At 39.0% G+C, this 19,348-nt stretch overlaps 1 protein-coding gene across 2 annotated transcripts in view; it reads right to left on the bottom strand.

Moving 5' to 3' along the window:
- Positions 1-7,176: 7,176 nt before the first annotated feature.
- Positions 7,177-19,348, bottom strand: part of LOC133550650 (peptidase M20 domain-containing protein 2-like) — a 49,987-nt gene continuing 37,815 nt past the window's right edge. For both annotated transcript variants that reach the window (XM_061896575.1, XM_061896576.1), the window contains 5 exons: positions 15,681-16,059; positions 12,791-12,945; positions 12,387-12,513; positions 7,704-7,811; positions 7,177-7,626 (listed from right to left, as the gene is read on the bottom strand). In XM_061896575.1, the coding sequence (XP_061752559.1) occupies positions 7,493-7,626; positions 7,704-7,811; positions 12,387-12,513; positions 12,791-12,945; positions 15,681-15,822 (666 nt within the window). In that variant the 5' untranslated portion in view covers positions 15,823-16,059 and the 3' untranslated portion in view covers positions 7,177-7,492. The remainder of the gene's footprint in view (positions 7,627-7,703; positions 7,812-12,386; positions 12,514-12,790; positions 12,946-15,680; positions 16,060-19,348) is intronic.

The raw sequence follows: 19,348 nt of genomic DNA, 5'->3' as shown, positions 1-19,348 counted from the left end.
ATATATATGTGTCTATTTATAAATATGTATATATATAAATATGTATGTATATATACATATATATATATATATGTGTGTGTGTGTGTCTATATATATGTATATATACATATATGTATATGTATATATACATATATGTATACTGTATATATATACATATATATAATTATTACATGTACATAAGTATTCACAGCCTTTCCTCAATACTTTGTTGATGCATTTTTGGCAGCAATTATAGCCTTAAGTATTTTTAATACGATGCCACAAGCTTGACTCACCTTTGGGCAGTTTCGCCCATTCTTCTTTGCTCATTCCTCTTTGCAGCACCTCTCAAGCCCCATCGGGTTGGATAGGAAGCGTTGGTTTTTATCCAGTATGTCTCTGTACATTGCTGCTTTCATCTTTCCCTCTATCCTGCTGAGTCTTCCAGTTCCTGCCACTGAATAACATCCCCACAGCATAATGCTGCCACCACCAAGCTTCACTGTAGGGATAGTATTGGCCTGCTGATGAGTGGTGCCTGGTTATCCTAAAACATTCATGCCAAAGAGTTCAATCTTTGTCTCATCAGTCCAGATAAATTTGTTTCTCATGGTCTGAGAGTCTTTCAGGTGCATTTTGGCAATTTTTTTTTTACAAAGAAATGGCTTCCGTCCGACCACTATACCATGCAGGCCTGATTGGTGGATTGCTGCAAAGAGGGTTATCCTTCTGGAAGGTTCTCATCTCTCCACAGTGTAATGCTGTAGCTCCGACAAAGTGACCATCGAGTTCTTGGTCACCTCCCTGACTAGACTAAGATGAATGCAACAATGTATGGAGACATCCTGGATGAAAACCAACACTTCCATTCCAACCTGATAGAGTTTGAGAGGTGCTGCAAAGAGCAATGAGTGAAACTGCACGTAGATAGGTGTGCCGAGCTTGTGGCATCGTATTCAAAAAGACTTGAGGCTGTAATTGCTGCCTAAGGTACATAAAAGTATTGAGCAACAGCTGGGAATACTTATGTACATGTCACTTATATATTTTTTTTTATTTAATACATTTGCAGAAATATTAAATACCCTTTGACATTGTCATTTTGGGGTATTTTCTGAAGAATTTTGAGAGCAAAACAAAATGTATTCCATTTTGGAATAACGCTGTAACGTAACAAAATGTGAAAAAAGTGAATACTTTCCGGATGTTCTGTATGATACGGCGGCTCAATTGCATCAGATTTCAAACATATTTTCTGATTTTTGCAGCTAAACTTGTTGCAAATACAGCTGTGCCGTGAAAGTCATTATTCATTATTCATTTCATTCATTTTTTTTCATTCATTTTTAGTTGTTAATTAATTTCATTTTTGCGATTATTAAATATAAAGAGAATTTGATTGTGGCACGGATGAAAATAAAAAAATATATATGTTCTTAAATTGCGTCAGTTTAAGCCTCCCTCTGGGTTACGGCCAATGAAAGCAGAGACTCAATCTTGCTCCTGTTACTATTTTTCATCTGGCAAATGTTGCAACATATGGCGCCAATCACCCACATGGCCCTTGGGGAAGATTTCTATCCCAAACATCCCTCCACCACCCATGGCGCGTTATTTTTTGGCCCTGATTAATAAAATGATTTTGCCTGCCCAGCTGCCCTGCACATGTGGCATTGGCAACCCGGACGACATGATGATCGACCCAATGATCACCGGATACGGGACCATGGACGTCAACAGCACCGGGAATTACGGCATGCCGGAGAACGGTGGGCGGCAGGAGCGGATTCTGGCTCAAGTGGCGCTGAACGATCCGCAGCTGACGGGCCAGGTGAAGCCCGCCAGGGGCTACGTGAACATTTGGATCGACACCCACGCCATAGACAAGTACTCGCGAGTCGCCTTTCCCGGGGCCTACATCCTCTTCAACATCATTTACTGGTCCATCTACTCGTAAGGATCCTCCATGACACAGAGCGCCTTTTTTATGCTGGTGGAATTGTGAGCAAAGCCGCTGCCGCACGAGGACTACTGCCTTCTCAACCCGGCCTTTTGACAACTGCCGAGTCATGCTGTAACTACACCATCACGCTGTTTATGGAAAGACTTTTGCTCTGGCTTGATGTTTTCTCCTTCTCTGAGAGGTGAGCGCCATTCACAAATGGTAGTTACTGTTCAGAAAGACGTACCGTCACCTCATTTGGCATCTTGGCAATCAGTGATGCAACTTCTTGAATGGCAATCAGTAACCAAGCATTTTGATTGGCAATCAGTAACTCAACACTTTGAATGGTAACACAACACTTTGACTGTCAATAAGTAACCCAACCACTATTATTGTCAATCAGTAACCAAACACTATGATTGGCAATCAGTAAGCAAAACTTAGATTGGCAATCTGTAACCCAACACTATATTTGGCAATCAGAAGCACAACACTTCAATTGGCAATTAGTAACCAAACACTATTATTGGCAATCAGTAACGCAACACTTTGATTGGGAATCTGTAACCCAACACAATGATTGTCAATCAGTAACCCAACACTTTGATTGGCAATCAGTTACCCAACGGAATGGTTGGCAATCAGTAGCACAACACTTCAATTGTCAATCAGTAATCCAACACTTTGATTAGCAATCAGTAACACAACACTTCAATTGTCAATCAGTGACCAAACACTGTTATTGGCAATTAGTAACGCAACATTTTGATTGGGAATTAGTAACCCAACACTATGGTTGGCAATCAGTAATGCAACACTTTGATTGGGAATCGGTAACCCAACACTATCGTTGGCAATCAGTAACGCAACGCTTTAATTGTCAATCAGTAATCAAACACTACGATTGGCAATCAGTAACCAAACAGTATGGTTGGCAATCAGTAACGCAACACTTCAATTGTCAATCAGTAAGCAAACACTATGGTTGGCAATCAGTAACGTAACACTTCAATTGTCAATCAGTAAGCAAACACTATGGTTGGCAATCAGTAACGTAACACTTCAATTGTCAATCAGTAAGCAAACACTATGGTTGGCAATCAGTAACCCAACACTTCCATTGTTGATCAGTAACCAAACACTATGATTGGCAATCAGTAACGTAACAATCAGTTGAAATTTTTCTTTTTCAGTACGTTCGACGTGCGTCTCCTTGTGACTTTTGTATCGCTGTGACGCTAACTGCATTGCATCCTTGTGATTCCACATTTCATTTCAAAACAAAAAAAATATAATTTGCAAGTGTAAAAGAAAAATAAATCTCAAGCATCGACTTGTGTTTTTCATCATTTAATGACTTCTTCCTTCTTCTTTATTATTGGGGACAATTCACCAAATTGGTGCCATTTGCTTGTTTTTGTTGCCCTAAACAAGATTTAGTTTTAGTTCAATCCAATATGTTCAATAGTCACGTGTTTATATTCCAGATAGTGTCCAAAGTTTATATAAAAAAAAGTGAAAAAAATATGTTCATAGGTCAAAGGACCGTAACACAACACTTTGATTGGCAATCAGTAACCACACACTATGGTTGGCAATCAGTAACGCAACACTTCAATTGTCAATCAGTAACCAAACACTATGATTGGCAATCAGTAACCAAACACTGTGATTAGCAATCAGTAACACAACACTTCAATTGTCAATCAGTAACCAAACACTATGATTGGCAATTAGGGCTGTATGATAACAAACAGGGCTGTGATGATAATGTTTGTGTTTAATGTGTACAAAGCTGCACGGCCAGTTAACATTTAAATGTCCTCCAATAAACACACAAGGTTGGTCAGGTATTTTAGCGAAGAAAGGTAAACATGTTAAGCACACGTCAGCACACACGCCAGACATGCATAATAAGTGTCCTTAATTAAACAGCATTGCAGTCTAAAACTTTTGTCAATTCAAACAAGTATCAAATAATTAACTGCCTATTTCTTACAGATGAACTTAACTTAATGAATTATTGTGGCTACCAGACGTCGTCCAACAAACAACGACCGCTCCACCTCAACTTAAAGACAGCATAAAACCATTCCAGGCGGTTAATAATAACTAGGTTAGTGTTTTTTATACCGACCATTGTCCTCTGTTTGACTGACTACACTTGGTCAAACCTTTTAGAAACATTCCACATTACAAAATAATAAGAATATGTATTTTTCGTCCTGATGTCGTATCGGATCAATGTCGATATTGGCCAATACGCAAGGCACTAATTGGTGAAAAAGTTGTATCGAGACGATCCCTAATATAAAATATACTTTTAAATAGTTTTTAATAAACATGTAATCAACTCAACCTACAGGATTATCAGGAATGTCGTGTGAAACACGTAATCTAAGATGTGTGAGATGTTGTGCGATGTTTTTTTTTTTTTTAAAAAGGAACATTATCACAGTTTCAGAAGGGTTAAAACCAATAAAAATCAGTTCGCAGTGGCTTATTTTATTTTTCAAAGTTTTTTTCAAAATTTTACCCATCATAGAATATCCCGAAAAAAGGCTTTAAAGTGCCTGATTTTCGCTATCTGTGAAGCCATCGTCCCTTTTCCTGTGACGTCATCCAGTGATATACATGCTATCCAGGCGGATAGCACAGCAAGATATAGCGACATTAGCTCGGATTTCAGCGGTTTAAGCGATTCAACAGATTACGCATGTATTGAAACGGATGGTTGGAGTATGGAGGCAGATAGCGAAAATGAAATTGAAGAAGAAACTGAAGCTATTGAGCGAATAGCTATTGACGCTATTCGGCCAAGTCTGCCTTAGCATCGCCGGTAAAATGTGCAGACCAAACGATCGGGACTTTCGCATCTTGTGACACTGGATCAACTTAAATCCGTCGATCGGTAAGTGTTTTTTTGGCATTCAATGTGGGTGGAGGGAAAGGCTGGATGCAAAAATAGCTACAAATGTACATACAGCTAGCCTAAATAGCATGTTAGCCTCGATTAGCTGGCAGTCATGCCGCGGCCAAATATGTCTGATTAGCACATAAGTCAATAACATCAACAAAACTCACCTTTGTGATTTCGTTGACTTTATCGTTGGAAATGCATCTGCAGGATATCCATACATCTCTGTGCCATGTCTGCCTCAGCATCGCCGGTAAAATGTGCAAACCAAACGATCGGGACTTTTGCATTTTGTGACACTGGAGCAACCTAAATCTGTTGATTGGTAAGTGTTTGTTTGGCATTAAATGTGGGTAGAGGGAAAGGCTGGATGCAAATATAGCTACAAATGTACATACAGCTAGCCTAAATAGCATGTTAGCATCGATTAGCATGCCGTGCTAATCGATGCACATTCTACGTAAATCAACTTGAATCCGTCCCTGATCGTGTTGTTACACCCTCTGACAACACACCGACGAGGTATGATGTCTCCAAGGTACGGAAAACAGTCGAAAAAACGGAAAATAACAGAGCTGATTTGACTTGATGTTTATAATGTGTTTGAGAAAATGGCGGTTGACTACATAGGTGGTACAACGTGACGTCATCGCTCCGAGAGCAAATGATAGAAAGACGTTTAATTCGCCAAAATTCACCCTTTTAGAGTTCGGAAATCGGTGAAAACAACATATGGTCTTTTTTCTGCACCATCAAGGTATATATTGACGCTTACATAGGACTGGTGATAATGTTCCCCTTTAACAATGTCAACATTTCCATCAATATTTTTTTTACAAAACACGTAAATACAGTCAAATTCTCATTCTATGAACCAGGACTGTTCAAACCTTTTCCGGTGACAGAAAATTGATACATTTTGTGTATTAAAGATGCTCAAATCAATGTAATATGAGATAGGCTAAAATATTTGAACAAAACATTAGTATCTTAGCTTTGTGTCGGACGAGATTCTGCATTTGTGATCCCACTTATTTGAAAATATTTGCTCCCCCAAAAACATGGCAACACATTTTATTCACCCTAAGTAGATAATGATCTATAAATATGTAATAAGGGGAGTAATCCATGTGTCAACATTTTTATGGGAGCTGGTTGTAACCCCTGTAAATTGTATGGATCTTCTGTATCTTATTACAATTCGACTTTCAAATATGCTAAGCCTCAATAATTTTTTTTAAAAAGCTGCGGGGTAAAAATACACACAAATCTAATATATATATATATATATATATATACACACATATTAGTATATACATGCATTTTAGGGCTGCGAATCTTTGGGTGTCCCACGATTTGATTCAATATCGATTCTTGGGGTCGCGATTCGATAATATATCGATTTTTTTTTTTTTATTCAACTCGATTCTCGATTCAAAATCGATGTTTTTCCGATTCAAAACTATTCTGTATTCATTCAGTACATAGGATTTAAGCAGGATCTACCCCAGTCTGCTGACATGCTAGCTGAGTAGTAGATTTAAAAAAAAAAAAAAAGCTTTTATAAAGGACAACGTTTTATCAACTGATTGCAATCATGTAAATTTGTTTTAACTATTAAACGAACCAAAACTATGACTTATTTTATCTTTGTGAAAACATTGGACACAGTGTGTTGTCAAGCTTATGAGATGCGATGCAAGTGTAAGCCACTGTGACACTATTGTTCTTTTTTTTTATTTTTTATAAATGTCTAATGATAATGTCAATAAGGGATTTTTAAACACTGCTATGCTGAAATTATAACTAATATTGATACTGTTGTTGATAATATTCATTTTTGTTTCACTACTTTTGGTTTGTTCTGTGTCGTGTTTGTGTCTTCTCTCAATTGCTCTGTTTATTGCAGTTCTGAGTGTTGCTGAGTCAGGTTTGGTTTTGGAATTGGATTTCATTGTTGTGGTATTGCTGTGTGGTGGTTTATATATATATATAAAGACCCACAAACAGTGGCCTTTGCTGTAGTAGATGTGATGGCCACGTTATTATCAAGTGAATTAATAAACACCACTCGAGAGGGACAAGCGGTAGAAAATGGATGGATGGTTTAATAAACACCAAACATCAACATCTGTCAAACTGAACCAGACAGGGTTTTTTTTAAAGCTTAAAACAATGTTTATTGTCCTTGTGTTTCAAATTTTAAAAATGGAAATACATGCTTTTTGTTTGACAGTGTCAAAAGTAGTCTATTTATCGTGTGATTATTTAAAAATAAATTAAAACCTCCCCCTACCCTCTGCAGTTGAGTAATGAAAATACAAATATAAGAGTATGTAGTACAAAAATTATTTTAATATTTTAGTATTCAATTCCATAGTGCAGTGTTTGCCTACCTTTTAATGTAATTGAAAATGTACACAAAGCACTTTGATACACACGCTAATTATAAGCCTTCCACCATCTAGTGGAAGAGGACTAAATTATTCTGCTGGTCACAGATACGTGACAGCCATCCATAATGACAAAGGCTACATTATTTGCGGAAGAGAAACAATGTTTTGCAAACCAATTAAGTCAACGAATCCACTGGGATATTCAACTACAAACTACAGCATACAAGTCATTTGATGCCTGCCTGAGCAAAGTCGTCATTCACTTGCCTCAGCAAACGTGGGCTGCAGAGAACATCCACAGCTGTCATCGCCAGAGCCTTGGCGACCCTCAGGGTGTGCATCTGGGCGTCTTCGGAGTCTGGCACAGCAAGGAGGAGGAGGAGGAGATGCTTAGGAAATAAACAAGTCGAAACATCAAAATGACCATCTGGGCTGAAACGGAGAACAACAACGTGTGCGATTCTACCTGCCGCCTCTGCAAATGCCTCAGTGTGGTTAAACACGTCCGTGGCGATGGAGAAAATGGGATGGATACCAGGGATCTCGTATGACACGTTGCCAAAGTCTGTGGAAGCTGCCAAAGGTGACAAATGGATGGCTGTCATTTACTGAGATGGCAAACTGTACACACCACAGGCTGTTTAAGGCTTTTACTGAAATCTTTGAAAAACATTGTTTTTTAGAAAATAATTCACTCTCAATAATAACGAACTAAATACTTAATTTTATCTTTTTTGTTTATATCTATTCATAAAGGAAAACTTAAAGGGGAACATTATCACCAGACCTATGTAAGCGTCAATATATACCTTGATGTTGCAGAAAAAAAGACCATATGTTTTAACCGATTTCCGAACTCTAAAAGGGTGAATTTGGTGATTTAAACACCTTTCAATTGTTCGCTGTCGGAGCAATGACCTTTCACCCGTGACGTCACATCGTTAAGCAATAGGCCATTTTCTCAAACACATTACACACACAAGTCAAATCAGCTCTCTTATTTTCCGTTTTTTCGACTGTTTTCCGTACCTTGGAGACATCATGCCTCGTCGGTGTGTTGTCGGAGGGTGTAACAACACGATCAGGGACGGATTCAAGTTGACTTACGTGGAGTGTGCATCGATTAGCACGGCATGCTAATCGATGCTAACATGCTATTTAGGCTAGCTGTATGTACATATTGCATCAATATGCCTCATTTGTAGCTATATTTGCATCCAGCCTTTCCCTCCACCCACATTTAATGCCGAACAAACACAGACCAATCGACAGATTCAAGTGGCACCAGTGTCAAAAGATGCGAAAGTCCCTCGTTTGTTCTGCACATTTTACCGACGATAGCGATGCTACGACAGAGATGTGTGGATATCCTGCGACACTCAAAGCAGATGCATTTCCAACAATAAAGTCAACGAAATCACAAAGGTGAGTTTTGTTGATGTTACTGACTTATGTGCTAATCAGACATATTTGGTCACGGCATGACTGCCAGCAAATCGATGCTAACATGCTATTTAGACTAACTGTTTGTACATTTGTGGCTATATTTGCATCCAGCTTTTCCCTCAACCCATATTTATTGCCAAACAAACACTTACCAATCGACGGATTTAAGTTGCTCCAGTGGTCAAAAGATGCAATCGTTGGTTAGAAGGCGATCGCCGAATTGAATTGCTTGAGCCGCTGAAATCAGAGTCTGAATCCGAGCTAATGTCGCTATATCTTTCTGTTCTATCCACCATGTTTGTTTGTATTGGCGTCAAGCAGTGACGTCACAGTAAATTGGACGGCTGGATTTACAGAGAGCGAAAATCAGGCACTTTAAAGCCTTTTTTCGGGATATTCCATGATGGGTAAAATTTCGAAAAAAACTTCGAAAAATAAAATAAGCCACTGGGAACTGATTTTTGTTGGTTTTAACCCTTCTGAAATTGTGATAATGTTCCCCTTTAAATATCACATAGAGGTGTCAAATTCATGTTCACCGAGGGCAGTTATGTTTGGCCCCAGAGGGCCGCGTCTAACAGTGAATACTATTATTACACAATTTAATGCATTTTATGAGTAGATTTTTTTCAAATTAAAATGTCAAAAAATATATAGTAAGTTGCAATAATTTCACCTCAAAATGTAGTGTATATTACTGTAAATGGAAAAACAGTACTGCTGTTTTTATGGTTAAAAAAGGTAGCTCCGATGCCAGAATTTAACTGTAAAATTGACATTATAGCGGTATAGCTCGGTTGGTAGAGCGGCCATGCCAGCAACTTGAGGGTTGCAGGTTCGATCCCCGCTTCTGCCATCCTAGTCACTGCCGTTGTGTCTTTGGGCAAGACACTTTACCCACCTGCTCTCAGTGCCACCCACACTGGTTTAAAAAATGTAACTTAGATATTGGGTTTCACTATGTAAAGCGCTTTGAGTCACTTTGAGAAAAGGGCTATATAAATATAATTCACTTCACTTAGTTTTATTTTTACTGTAATTAAAAAATATTGCAATTTTACAGTAACATTTTGGCACCTCAGCTGCCAGTATTTTTTTTTTTTTGGCTGCAATGAAAAATGCTGTAAAAACCACAGTAAATTTCACAATTTTACCATGAAATCTATTGCTACTTTTTCATCGCACAATTTGATGGATAACTTGCTTTGAAACCATTATTATTAGTGTTTACTTCTATTCAAAAAATGGTTTCAATATTTAATAATATATTTTTGCATAATTAAACAATATTTAAGTTAACATAATTTGCGATTACATGGAGTAGAAAGACAAAATATATTTAGTAAGAAAAGTTACTGATAAGTTATTGATAAGTATAGTTTCCAGGCTTTCGAGGGCCAAATAAAATTAAGTACTGGGCCACGTCATTGAGTTTAACACCTGTGACATAGAGTCTTTCAGAACCTGCAGAAAACACACATTTTTTATATTTTTTTTAAAAAGGAAAACAATTTCAAATTAAATGTACAAGAACAAGAATAAAGTCCAAATTTTAGGAAAAGAGTAGTAATATTATTGACAACAAACCTGTAATGTTAAAATTGCTATTTTATGAGAACAAAGTCAAATATTAGGAGAATAAAGAAATTGTACACGACAAAAAATCATACTTTGACGAGAATTAACTTGAAATATTTGGAGAATAACGTTATGACATAAAGAAAAAAAAGTCAGTCTTACAGGAAAAAAAAAAAGTCATAATTTTACTAGTAAAAGTATTAAAGACGGCGTGGCGCAATTGGGAGAGTGGCCATGCCAGCAACCTGAGGGTTCTTGGTTCAATCCCCACCTTCTACCAACCTTGTCACGTCCGTTGTGTCCTTGAGCAAGACACTTCACCCTTGCTCCTGATGGGTCGTGGTTAGCGCCGTGCAAGGCAGCTCCCGCCATCAGTGTGTGAATGTGTGTGTGAATGTGGAAGTAGTGTCAAAGCGCTTTGAGTACCTCGAAGGTAGAAAAGCGCTATGCAAGTATAACCCATTTACCATTTAGATGAGAATCTTTGGGCACCTCATGATTAAATCCGATTCAGATTCTTGGGGCGACGAATCCATTCAGATTTGATTCTTTATTCAAAACTGATTCTTGCAATGTATTATTTGGTGTTTTAGTTATGATAAACCTTTTCGAAACAGGTTATAGGTTACAAAACGTCCTTTTGGTATGATGTGTATGCACTTACCAGTAAGCATGGAGAGGGCCTAAAAACATCCATCCATTTTCTACCGCTTATTCCCAGCGGGGGGTGCTGGTGCCTATCTCAGCTACAATCGGGCGGAAGGCGGGGTACACCCTGGACAAGTCGCCACCTCATAGCAAGGCCAACACAGATCATACTTGCCAACTCTCCCGGATTTTTCGGTAGACTCCCGAAATTCAGCACCTCTCCCAAAAACCTCCCGGAAGAAATTTTCTTCCGGACCTGAGTGGGGACAGCCTTTTTTCACATCCGCTTTCCCACCATATAAACAGCTTTCCTGCCCAACCACCTTACAACATCTACGGATTTGAATAAAAAACTGCACACACAAGGAGACAGAAGAACGAGGAAGTTACAGCCATGGCGACGCCGTCTGTGATAGAGTGATCTATGTTGTCTGTTGCCATCTCCTGGTGAATGTTGGCTATAGCGTTATGGGGTTGCTTTTTGATTGGCCAACGATTTACATGGTGTTGGGCACCTGACAGCAAGTGAGGGAGTCTGTTCTGAAGCCCACAGTAAAGAGACATAACTTCATCACCTCGACTGGTTATTGACTCCAACCCAATATATTAGACCGTCGACGAGCAAAATGAAATAAATAAATGACAGAACAAAGGTTACTCAAATAGTGAAAGGTAAGTGTAGTTTTTTTTAGTAACCAGCAAGCACAGTACAGTTAGTAGAACAACTGTGTTTTTATTACTGTGTATTTGATAGGTGCCGTCTGAAATTCAACTATTTATTTTATTTATATATATACAATAAAAACAATATATAAAGCTAGAATTCACTGAAAGTCAAGTATTTCATACATACATATATATATATATATATATATATTTATATATAAATATATATATGAAATATCTGCAATGAGGTGGCGACTTGTCCAGGGTGTACGCTGCCTTCCGCCCAATTGTAGCTGAGATAGGCACCAGCACCCCCCGCGACCCCAAAGAGAATAAACGGATGAAAATGGATGGATGGATATATGAAATATATATGAAATACTCGAGTTGGTGAATTGTAGAAGTAAATATAGTCCTCCCCTATTAACCACGCCCCCCGCCACAACCACGCCTCCTCCCCACCCCCCCCACCTCCCGAATCGGAGGTCTCAAGGTTGGCAAGTATGACACAGATAGACAGACAACATTCACACTCACATTCACACACTAGGGCCAATTTAGTGTTGCCAATCAACCTATCCCCAGGTGCATGTCTTTGGAAGTGGGAGGAAGCCGTAGTACCCGGAGGGAACCCACACATTCACGGGGAAAACATGCAAACTCCACACAGAAAGATCCCGAGCCCGGGATTGAACCCAGGACTTCTCAGGACCTTCGTATTGTGAGGCAGACGCATTAACCCCTCTTGCACCGTGCTGCCCTGCTAAAAAAAACTATTAACTAAAAACAAAAAATGTATTTTTTTACCTACCAGCGAATTTGGTGGGATTTTTGGTGAACTGGATCCCTAAGGCTGTTCCGTTATCTTCATAGAGCTTTGCCAGTGTGGCGTTGGGCACGATGTTCAAATAGGTGTTGCCTGGGTAACTTATCGCCAGCTAAACAAGGCAAAGAAAAAGTATGAATAGTGAAGAAGTAATAGAGGTATACAGTGTACTGTATTTGTATTACAGTGATTGTATACAAGAAGAAAAACGACATGTTTCTCTGGGTCATTCTGCAATATCAACACTTAGAGGTAACATTTTTTCTCCACATGAGATACGTCACTTTGCATATTAATTGGTCCATTTCCTAGTTGAATAAAGGTTCCTACTGCATGTGTATACTCTCCATTAAGTGTTAAATCCTGCATAGGACTTTATGTCTGCTTACTTCACAGCTGCTCGCCATGGCAGCAGCCCGGAGGAAAGCCTCCACTTTGGCCTTCAGCTCAACAACCTCCTTAAACGTGGGAGCAAGTAGACAATATTGTAGCTCTGAGTAGTCAGGGGTGATGTTGGCCTTTACCCCTCCGTGTTTGATGATGCCTGAGGGAGAAGGTGCATGCTGGTCACCCAAACTCATTACCATTACCGCATCAAAACATTCATCACTTCTATACCACTTATACTTATTAGCGTTATGGTGGCAATATTTTATAATGTTTATTTGATTAATATTAATAATGAAAATACCTCACAAATTGGGGCTTGCCCTCTTTGGCAGTAAATATATTTTCCGATCGGGGGTTTATCAAGTAGCTTCTCATATTGCTATATGACTAAATACAAACCCTGTTTCCATATGAGTTGGGAAATAGTGTTAGATGTAAATATAAACGGAATACAATGATTTGCAAATCATTTTCAACCCATATTCAATTGATTGCACTACAAATACAAGATATTTGATGTTCAAACTCCTAAACTTTTTTTTTTTTTTGAAAATAATAATCAACTTAGAATTTCATGGCTGCAACACGTGCCAAAGTAGTTGGGAAAGGGCATGTTCACCACTGTGTTACATCACCCTTTCTTTTACAAAACTCAATAAACGTTTGGGAACTGAGGAAACTAATTGTTGAAGCTTTGAAAGTGGAATTCTTTCCCATTCTTGTTTTATGTAGAGCTTTAGTCGTTCAACAGTCCGGGGTATCCGCTTTCGGTTTTTACGCTTCATAATGCGCCACACATTTTCGATGGGAGACTGGTCTGGATTGCAGGCGGGCCAGGAAAGTAACCGCACTCTTTTATTACGAAACCACGCTGACAGTGGTTTTACGAAGTGTTCCTGAGCCCATGTGGTGATATCCTTTACACACTGATGTCGGTTTTTGATGCAGTACCGCCTGAGGGATCAAATGTCCGTAATATCATCACTTACGTGCAGTGATTTCTCCAGATTCTCTGAAACTTTTGATGATTTTACAGACCGTTGATGTTGAAATCCCTAAATTCCTTGCAATAGCTCGTTGAGAAATGTTGTTCTAAAACTGTTTGACAATTTGCTTACAAAGTGGTGACTCTCGCCCCATATTTGTTTGTGAATTACTTTCATGGAAGCTGCTTTTATACCCAATCATGGCACCCACCTGTTCCCAATTAGCATGCACACTTGTGGGATGTTCCAAATAAGTGTTTGATGAGCATTTCTCAACTTTATCAGTATTTATTGCCACCTTTCCCAACGTCTTTGTCACGTGTTGCTGCAAAAAATTTCAAAAGTTAATGATTATTTGCAAAAAAAAATGTTTATCAGTTTGAACATCTTTGTAGCATATTCAACTGATATGGGTTGAAAACGATTTGCAAATCATTGTATTCCGTTTATATTTACATCTAACACAATTTCCCAACTCATATGGAAACGGGGTTTGTAATGCATAATGTTTGTGTTCAATTACCCTAAACATTCTCGCCACTTCATCTTACACACTATTACATTTTTGGTCTTTTTTTGGTGGATGTATGCCACAATAATATCGTGCCATGAGATTTTGATAAATTTAGGTCCCTATCAATCAAGGACACTTTTATATGCATAGCTTGTGTGCTTAGCTGTTGTAAAGCTACTCACCCTTAAGAAATTCATCACAACATCCGGTTTCGGTAAGCAAAGTCTTTTTTCGGCGGCCAAATCTTTGGTGCGTCACTAGTCAATAGTGCACAAATAATAGGATATTGTTACGGCGGGGTTGCAGCTTGCTGCAAGGTTCGTTCCCCCGGGATGCAAACGGAACACTCCGGACAGGACTTGCAGGTGGGAACATGATTTAATTCTCAGAACAAAATCAAAACACCACCAAGAACAGAAAACAAGTCGAAAGAAAACACGTGCCAATCGCACTCGAAGCTAAAAACTTAGCATGGGCTGGAGACAAGCAAAACTTACGTAACAGGAACGTGACGCAAACAAAGAAGCCAGGACGAGAAGTGAATAAATAGCTCTCTGATTAGTGGTCGACTGCAGGTGAGCGTGCCGACCACTAAACCAGAGGCAGGTGAACCAAATTAATCCCCATAGAAACCAAAACAAACCCAGAGGTGCACAAAACAGGAACTAAGGGTGTCCAAAAATAACAGAACATAACAAAAACATGATCCGGGATCATGACAGATATATGTAATATATGAAAATATATTTTGATTCCAAACAAATAGCGATTGTTGAAGGACGGGAATTGACGCTGTGGCGAATTTGCTTACATGTTACGTACATTGCGTACATTGTTTACGTAAGTGAGTTAAAAAATAAAGTTTGTCGATCCACGCTGATGACTGTGTCTGTCTCCATAAAAAGATTAGAACCCTCCCAAATATACAGTACAGGCCAAAGGTTTGGACACACCCTCTCATTCAATTTGTTTTCTTTATTTTCATGACTATTTACTTTGTAGATTGTCACTGAAGGCATCAAAACTACGAATGAACACATGTGGAGTTATGTACTTCACAAAAAATGTGAAATAACTGAAAACATGTTTTTCAGTCATTTGCTCTGATTCCTGCTTTGCACACTCTTGGCATTCTCTTGATGAGCTTCAAGAGGTAGTCACCTGAAATGGTTTTCACTTCACAGGTGTGCCTTATCAGGCTTGATTAGTGGAATTTCTTGCTTTCTCAATGGGGTGGAGACCATCAGTTGTGTTGTGAATGAGAACGTGTGTAGTAACACCACCACTTTTTGCGGTACAGACCACACGCTACAACAGAATTAGAATCAGAAAACAGCAGACTTTTGAACCATGGACCAAGACGGACAAAAATGCATACTCGATGCTCACCTTGGAAGGTGCTTCTGGGCTCGAGCTGAGGCCTCAGCACGGTGAGATTGCTGTAAGCCTGCATGGCGGCGTCCAAGGCATTCACGCCCATCCATGGAAAGGCGGAAGCCTGACTAGCTTTCCTGTGGTACTTTACCAACATCCTCGGTTTGAAGAAAAAAAAAAGATGTCAGGCTCGCAGTGAATGAAGAATGACAATAAAGTGTGCAAATAGAACACAGCAACTTGTTGGGTGACTGTCAGACTAGAGGAGAACGCCACGTCCTCCACAGCAGGATGGGCGTTGAAGAACAGGTGGATGTCTTCAAAGGCTTCCCGCCTCCAGCAGCTGGATCTTTCGTCCATGGTCTTCCTCTGATGAAGTTCCCAGGATGGTCACCTGGTTTAAGTGTGAGTATATTAATGACACTTTTCATAAATTTACTTTTTATTGAGGCCCAAATGCAATTATGGCGGCCCTCTGAGGGTCACTTGTCAGATATAAATATCCATCCATCCGTCCATTTTTCTACCGCTCATCCCCTTTTCGGGTCGCGGGGGGCACTGGCGCCTATCCCAGCTACAATCTGGCGGAAGGCGGGGTACACCCTGGACAAGTCGCCACCTCATCAAAGGCCAACACAGATAGACAGACAACATTCACACTCACATTCACACACTAGGGCCAATTTAGTGTTGCCAATCAACCTATCCCCAGGTGCATGTCTTTGGAAGTGGGAGGAAGCCGGAGTACTCGCAGGGAACCCACGCATTCACGGGGAGGACATGCAAACTCCACACAGAAAGATCCCGAGCCTGGGATCGAACCCTGGACTGCAGGACCTTAAACATTCATAATAGCCTCGTAACACAATTTGCATAGGCAACTGTTTTCATCATTACATGTTTTACTAACAGATTGATGGATAACTTGCTTTGAAATTGTATTTCAAAGTGACACGTACATATTTAAGTATTTATGTTTGATAACCAAAAAAAATGCTTGGGACTTTAAGGATTTTAAGTGTGCCTTACAGTCCGGAAAATAGGGTAAATAATGTGGCGGGGCACATTAAATGACGTCGCGGCAAAAATTTCAATAAATACTGAGGGCTGTGAATCTTAGGAAACAATGCGATTCGATTCTCGGAAGTAACGATGCGATTCAGAATCGATTCTTGATTCAAAACGATTCTCGATTCAAAATCAATACATTTAAATAAATAAATGGGTTGTACTTGTATAGCGCTTTTCTACCTTCAAGGTACTCAAAGCGCATTTCATGAACAACAGATGACAGCTCCATGATTACATTCCTCCATAAAATAGAAAAACAGCTCTCATAAATTTCTATATTATTTAAAAGAAAAGTGGTTTTGTTTCGTAAAATTCTACTTGGGGCCTATTCATAAAACCTGTTCATGTTAAAAATTAATGAAAAAAGAAAATAAAAAAAATACTTTAATACTTAATTGAAAAATACTCTTACAATAGAAAAATATGTAATAATGAGTCGTTATTTTTCAATTATGCTGTATATTATTTTATTTTGTATGAGCAAAAAAAACATATCAATGTGGACCTACTCGCAACCCCTTGTGTAGTTTTAATGTGGTATTTGGAGATGGAAGTTTGAGAAGAAATACAATATATTTAAATTTGTCAAGCCGGGATTGTTTTTGCTTCCTCGATGCAGAGATGATGTGGTACGAGTCAGGCATGAATGTGAGTACATATTTATTAATTACAAAAATACAAAAAGGCAAACAAAGGACACGCTCGGTGGCGGCTAATAACCTATACTAAAACTTCAACAAAAACAGATCAATGGCATGGCTATCTATAAATAAACAAAAGATGCTAACAACGATACTCAATAAACCAAAAACTTGCACTTTAGGCGAAAAATACACAGCTCTTACGTGGCGGGGTCCAGAGGGTTAGCAACGTGGCAAGGCTGTCACGCCTGTGGTTCCTGTTTTGTTTTGGTCATGCTATGTTTAGTTTTTTGGACATTTAGTTCTGTTTTGCATTTCCTTGTTTGTCTTACCATGCCAACTGATTTAGTTTTCTGTCATGTCTGATCATGAGTTTTGTTTGGCCATATTACCCTGAGCATCCCCAATCTCATCTGTTTTCAAAGCTAAGTAGTGTCTGGCCTGGTTAGTACTTGGATGGGAGACTGCCTAGGAATACCGGGTGCTTTTGACATTTGGACTCTAAGTTCCTTTTTTTTCACTCCCTGTTTTGTTACCATGACGACCAATCAGTTCACCTGTCTTGTCTCACACCTGTTTTCACTTATCATGTTCATTATTTAAGCCACAGTTACCAGGTAGTCAGTCTGGCAACATCACCTCATTCACGCCCTCGATTTTCTGCTTCATGCCTTGCAATGCTGTCCATTTTGTCCACGTAAGTTTTTGTTATTCATGCCACTGCGCAAGTGTTTTTGTTTCATGTTTGTAGTTTATAGCCTTTGTGCTAGTCTTTTGTTTCATTGCCCAGTTTTTTGTTCCGCCATTGTGCGCGCTTTTTGTTGGTTCCTGTTTTTAGTTTTAGTGTTAAAATAAAGATGTCTTTACCTTCACGCCGTTTCCACTCCATTCGCTTTGCACCTTGGGAAAACAAACCAAGACCAAGTCCAAGCCTGACAAAGGCGTGAAGGTTTGTACGAAAAATGCAGGCATGAAGGCATGAGGCAGAATGCAAAGTACCCAGAACGATGAACAGAAAGCAAGTGAAATAAATAGTGGCCGTGGTAACCAGAAACAGGTGTGAGAGGCTGATGATCGAGGCGTGACTAGGGGAACCAGGTGGAAACTAATGAGTAGCTATGGTGACCAAGAAAACAAGGAAGTGCAAACGCAAAAAGAGTCCAGAAAACAAAACAAAACATGATCAAACATAAAACCAGATTAACAGGCATGACAACATTATTATAATGATGATAGATGGATCCGAATTAATTTCAAATCTCCAAAATTCAAGTTGGCACGAATACACATTTCCGTTTTTGTGGATTCAGTCTCTGTCTTTACTCTATACAACACTAGCATTAAAACAGGAGTTCAGAACATTTAGATTCTCTCATTCCATTAAAAACAAAGAAATAAAAACGAATTTGTTTCTCCTATTATGGAATATATGACATTTTAACCTGACAGTATTATCATTTGTAAGTTAATAGTTATTCTTAAAGTTGATTCTTTTGGGGTCCCTCTTGCAACTGGAGCAAACTCCTTGTAGCGTTGCCGTGCATCAGTTATGAGTGAGTGCAACAGGAAATATAATATGCAAATATGTCTTCCAGGGACAAACAAAAAGCGCTCTTCATTCTATTGAGTAATGTGAAGACAGCCCAGGTCTCCATGGCAACATTTGAAGAACGCAATTGGCTCTTGATGCAAGGACACATGATTCTTTTTCATAATTTGATGGTACTCTCTTGCTCTTTAATAACTTGCAGATTCTTCGCATTTTTCATTTCTTAACGGTCACTGAGGAGTTTGTCTCGACCATGACAACGCTCACTCATTCAGTATAAGCACATAAAACATGGCCAACCAGACTTTTTTTCTTAGATGTTATTATAACAGTCTAAATTAATTTGACATTTTTCAGAGGAGAGTGATGTGTCACCCTTCTGTCCGGACGAGGATGACAAGACCAGAAATACATTTCAATGT

Source organism: Nerophis ophidion, linkage group LG04, assembly GCF_033978795.1.
Source record: "Nerophis ophidion isolate RoL-2023_Sa linkage group LG04, RoL_Noph_v1.0, whole genome shotgun sequence".
Lineage (NCBI taxonomy): Eukaryota > Metazoa > Chordata > Actinopteri > Syngnathiformes > Syngnathidae > Nerophis > Nerophis ophidion.
The sequence above is the reverse complement of the archived record's forward strand: the minus strand, read 5'-3'. Positions and strand labels throughout refer to the sequence as shown.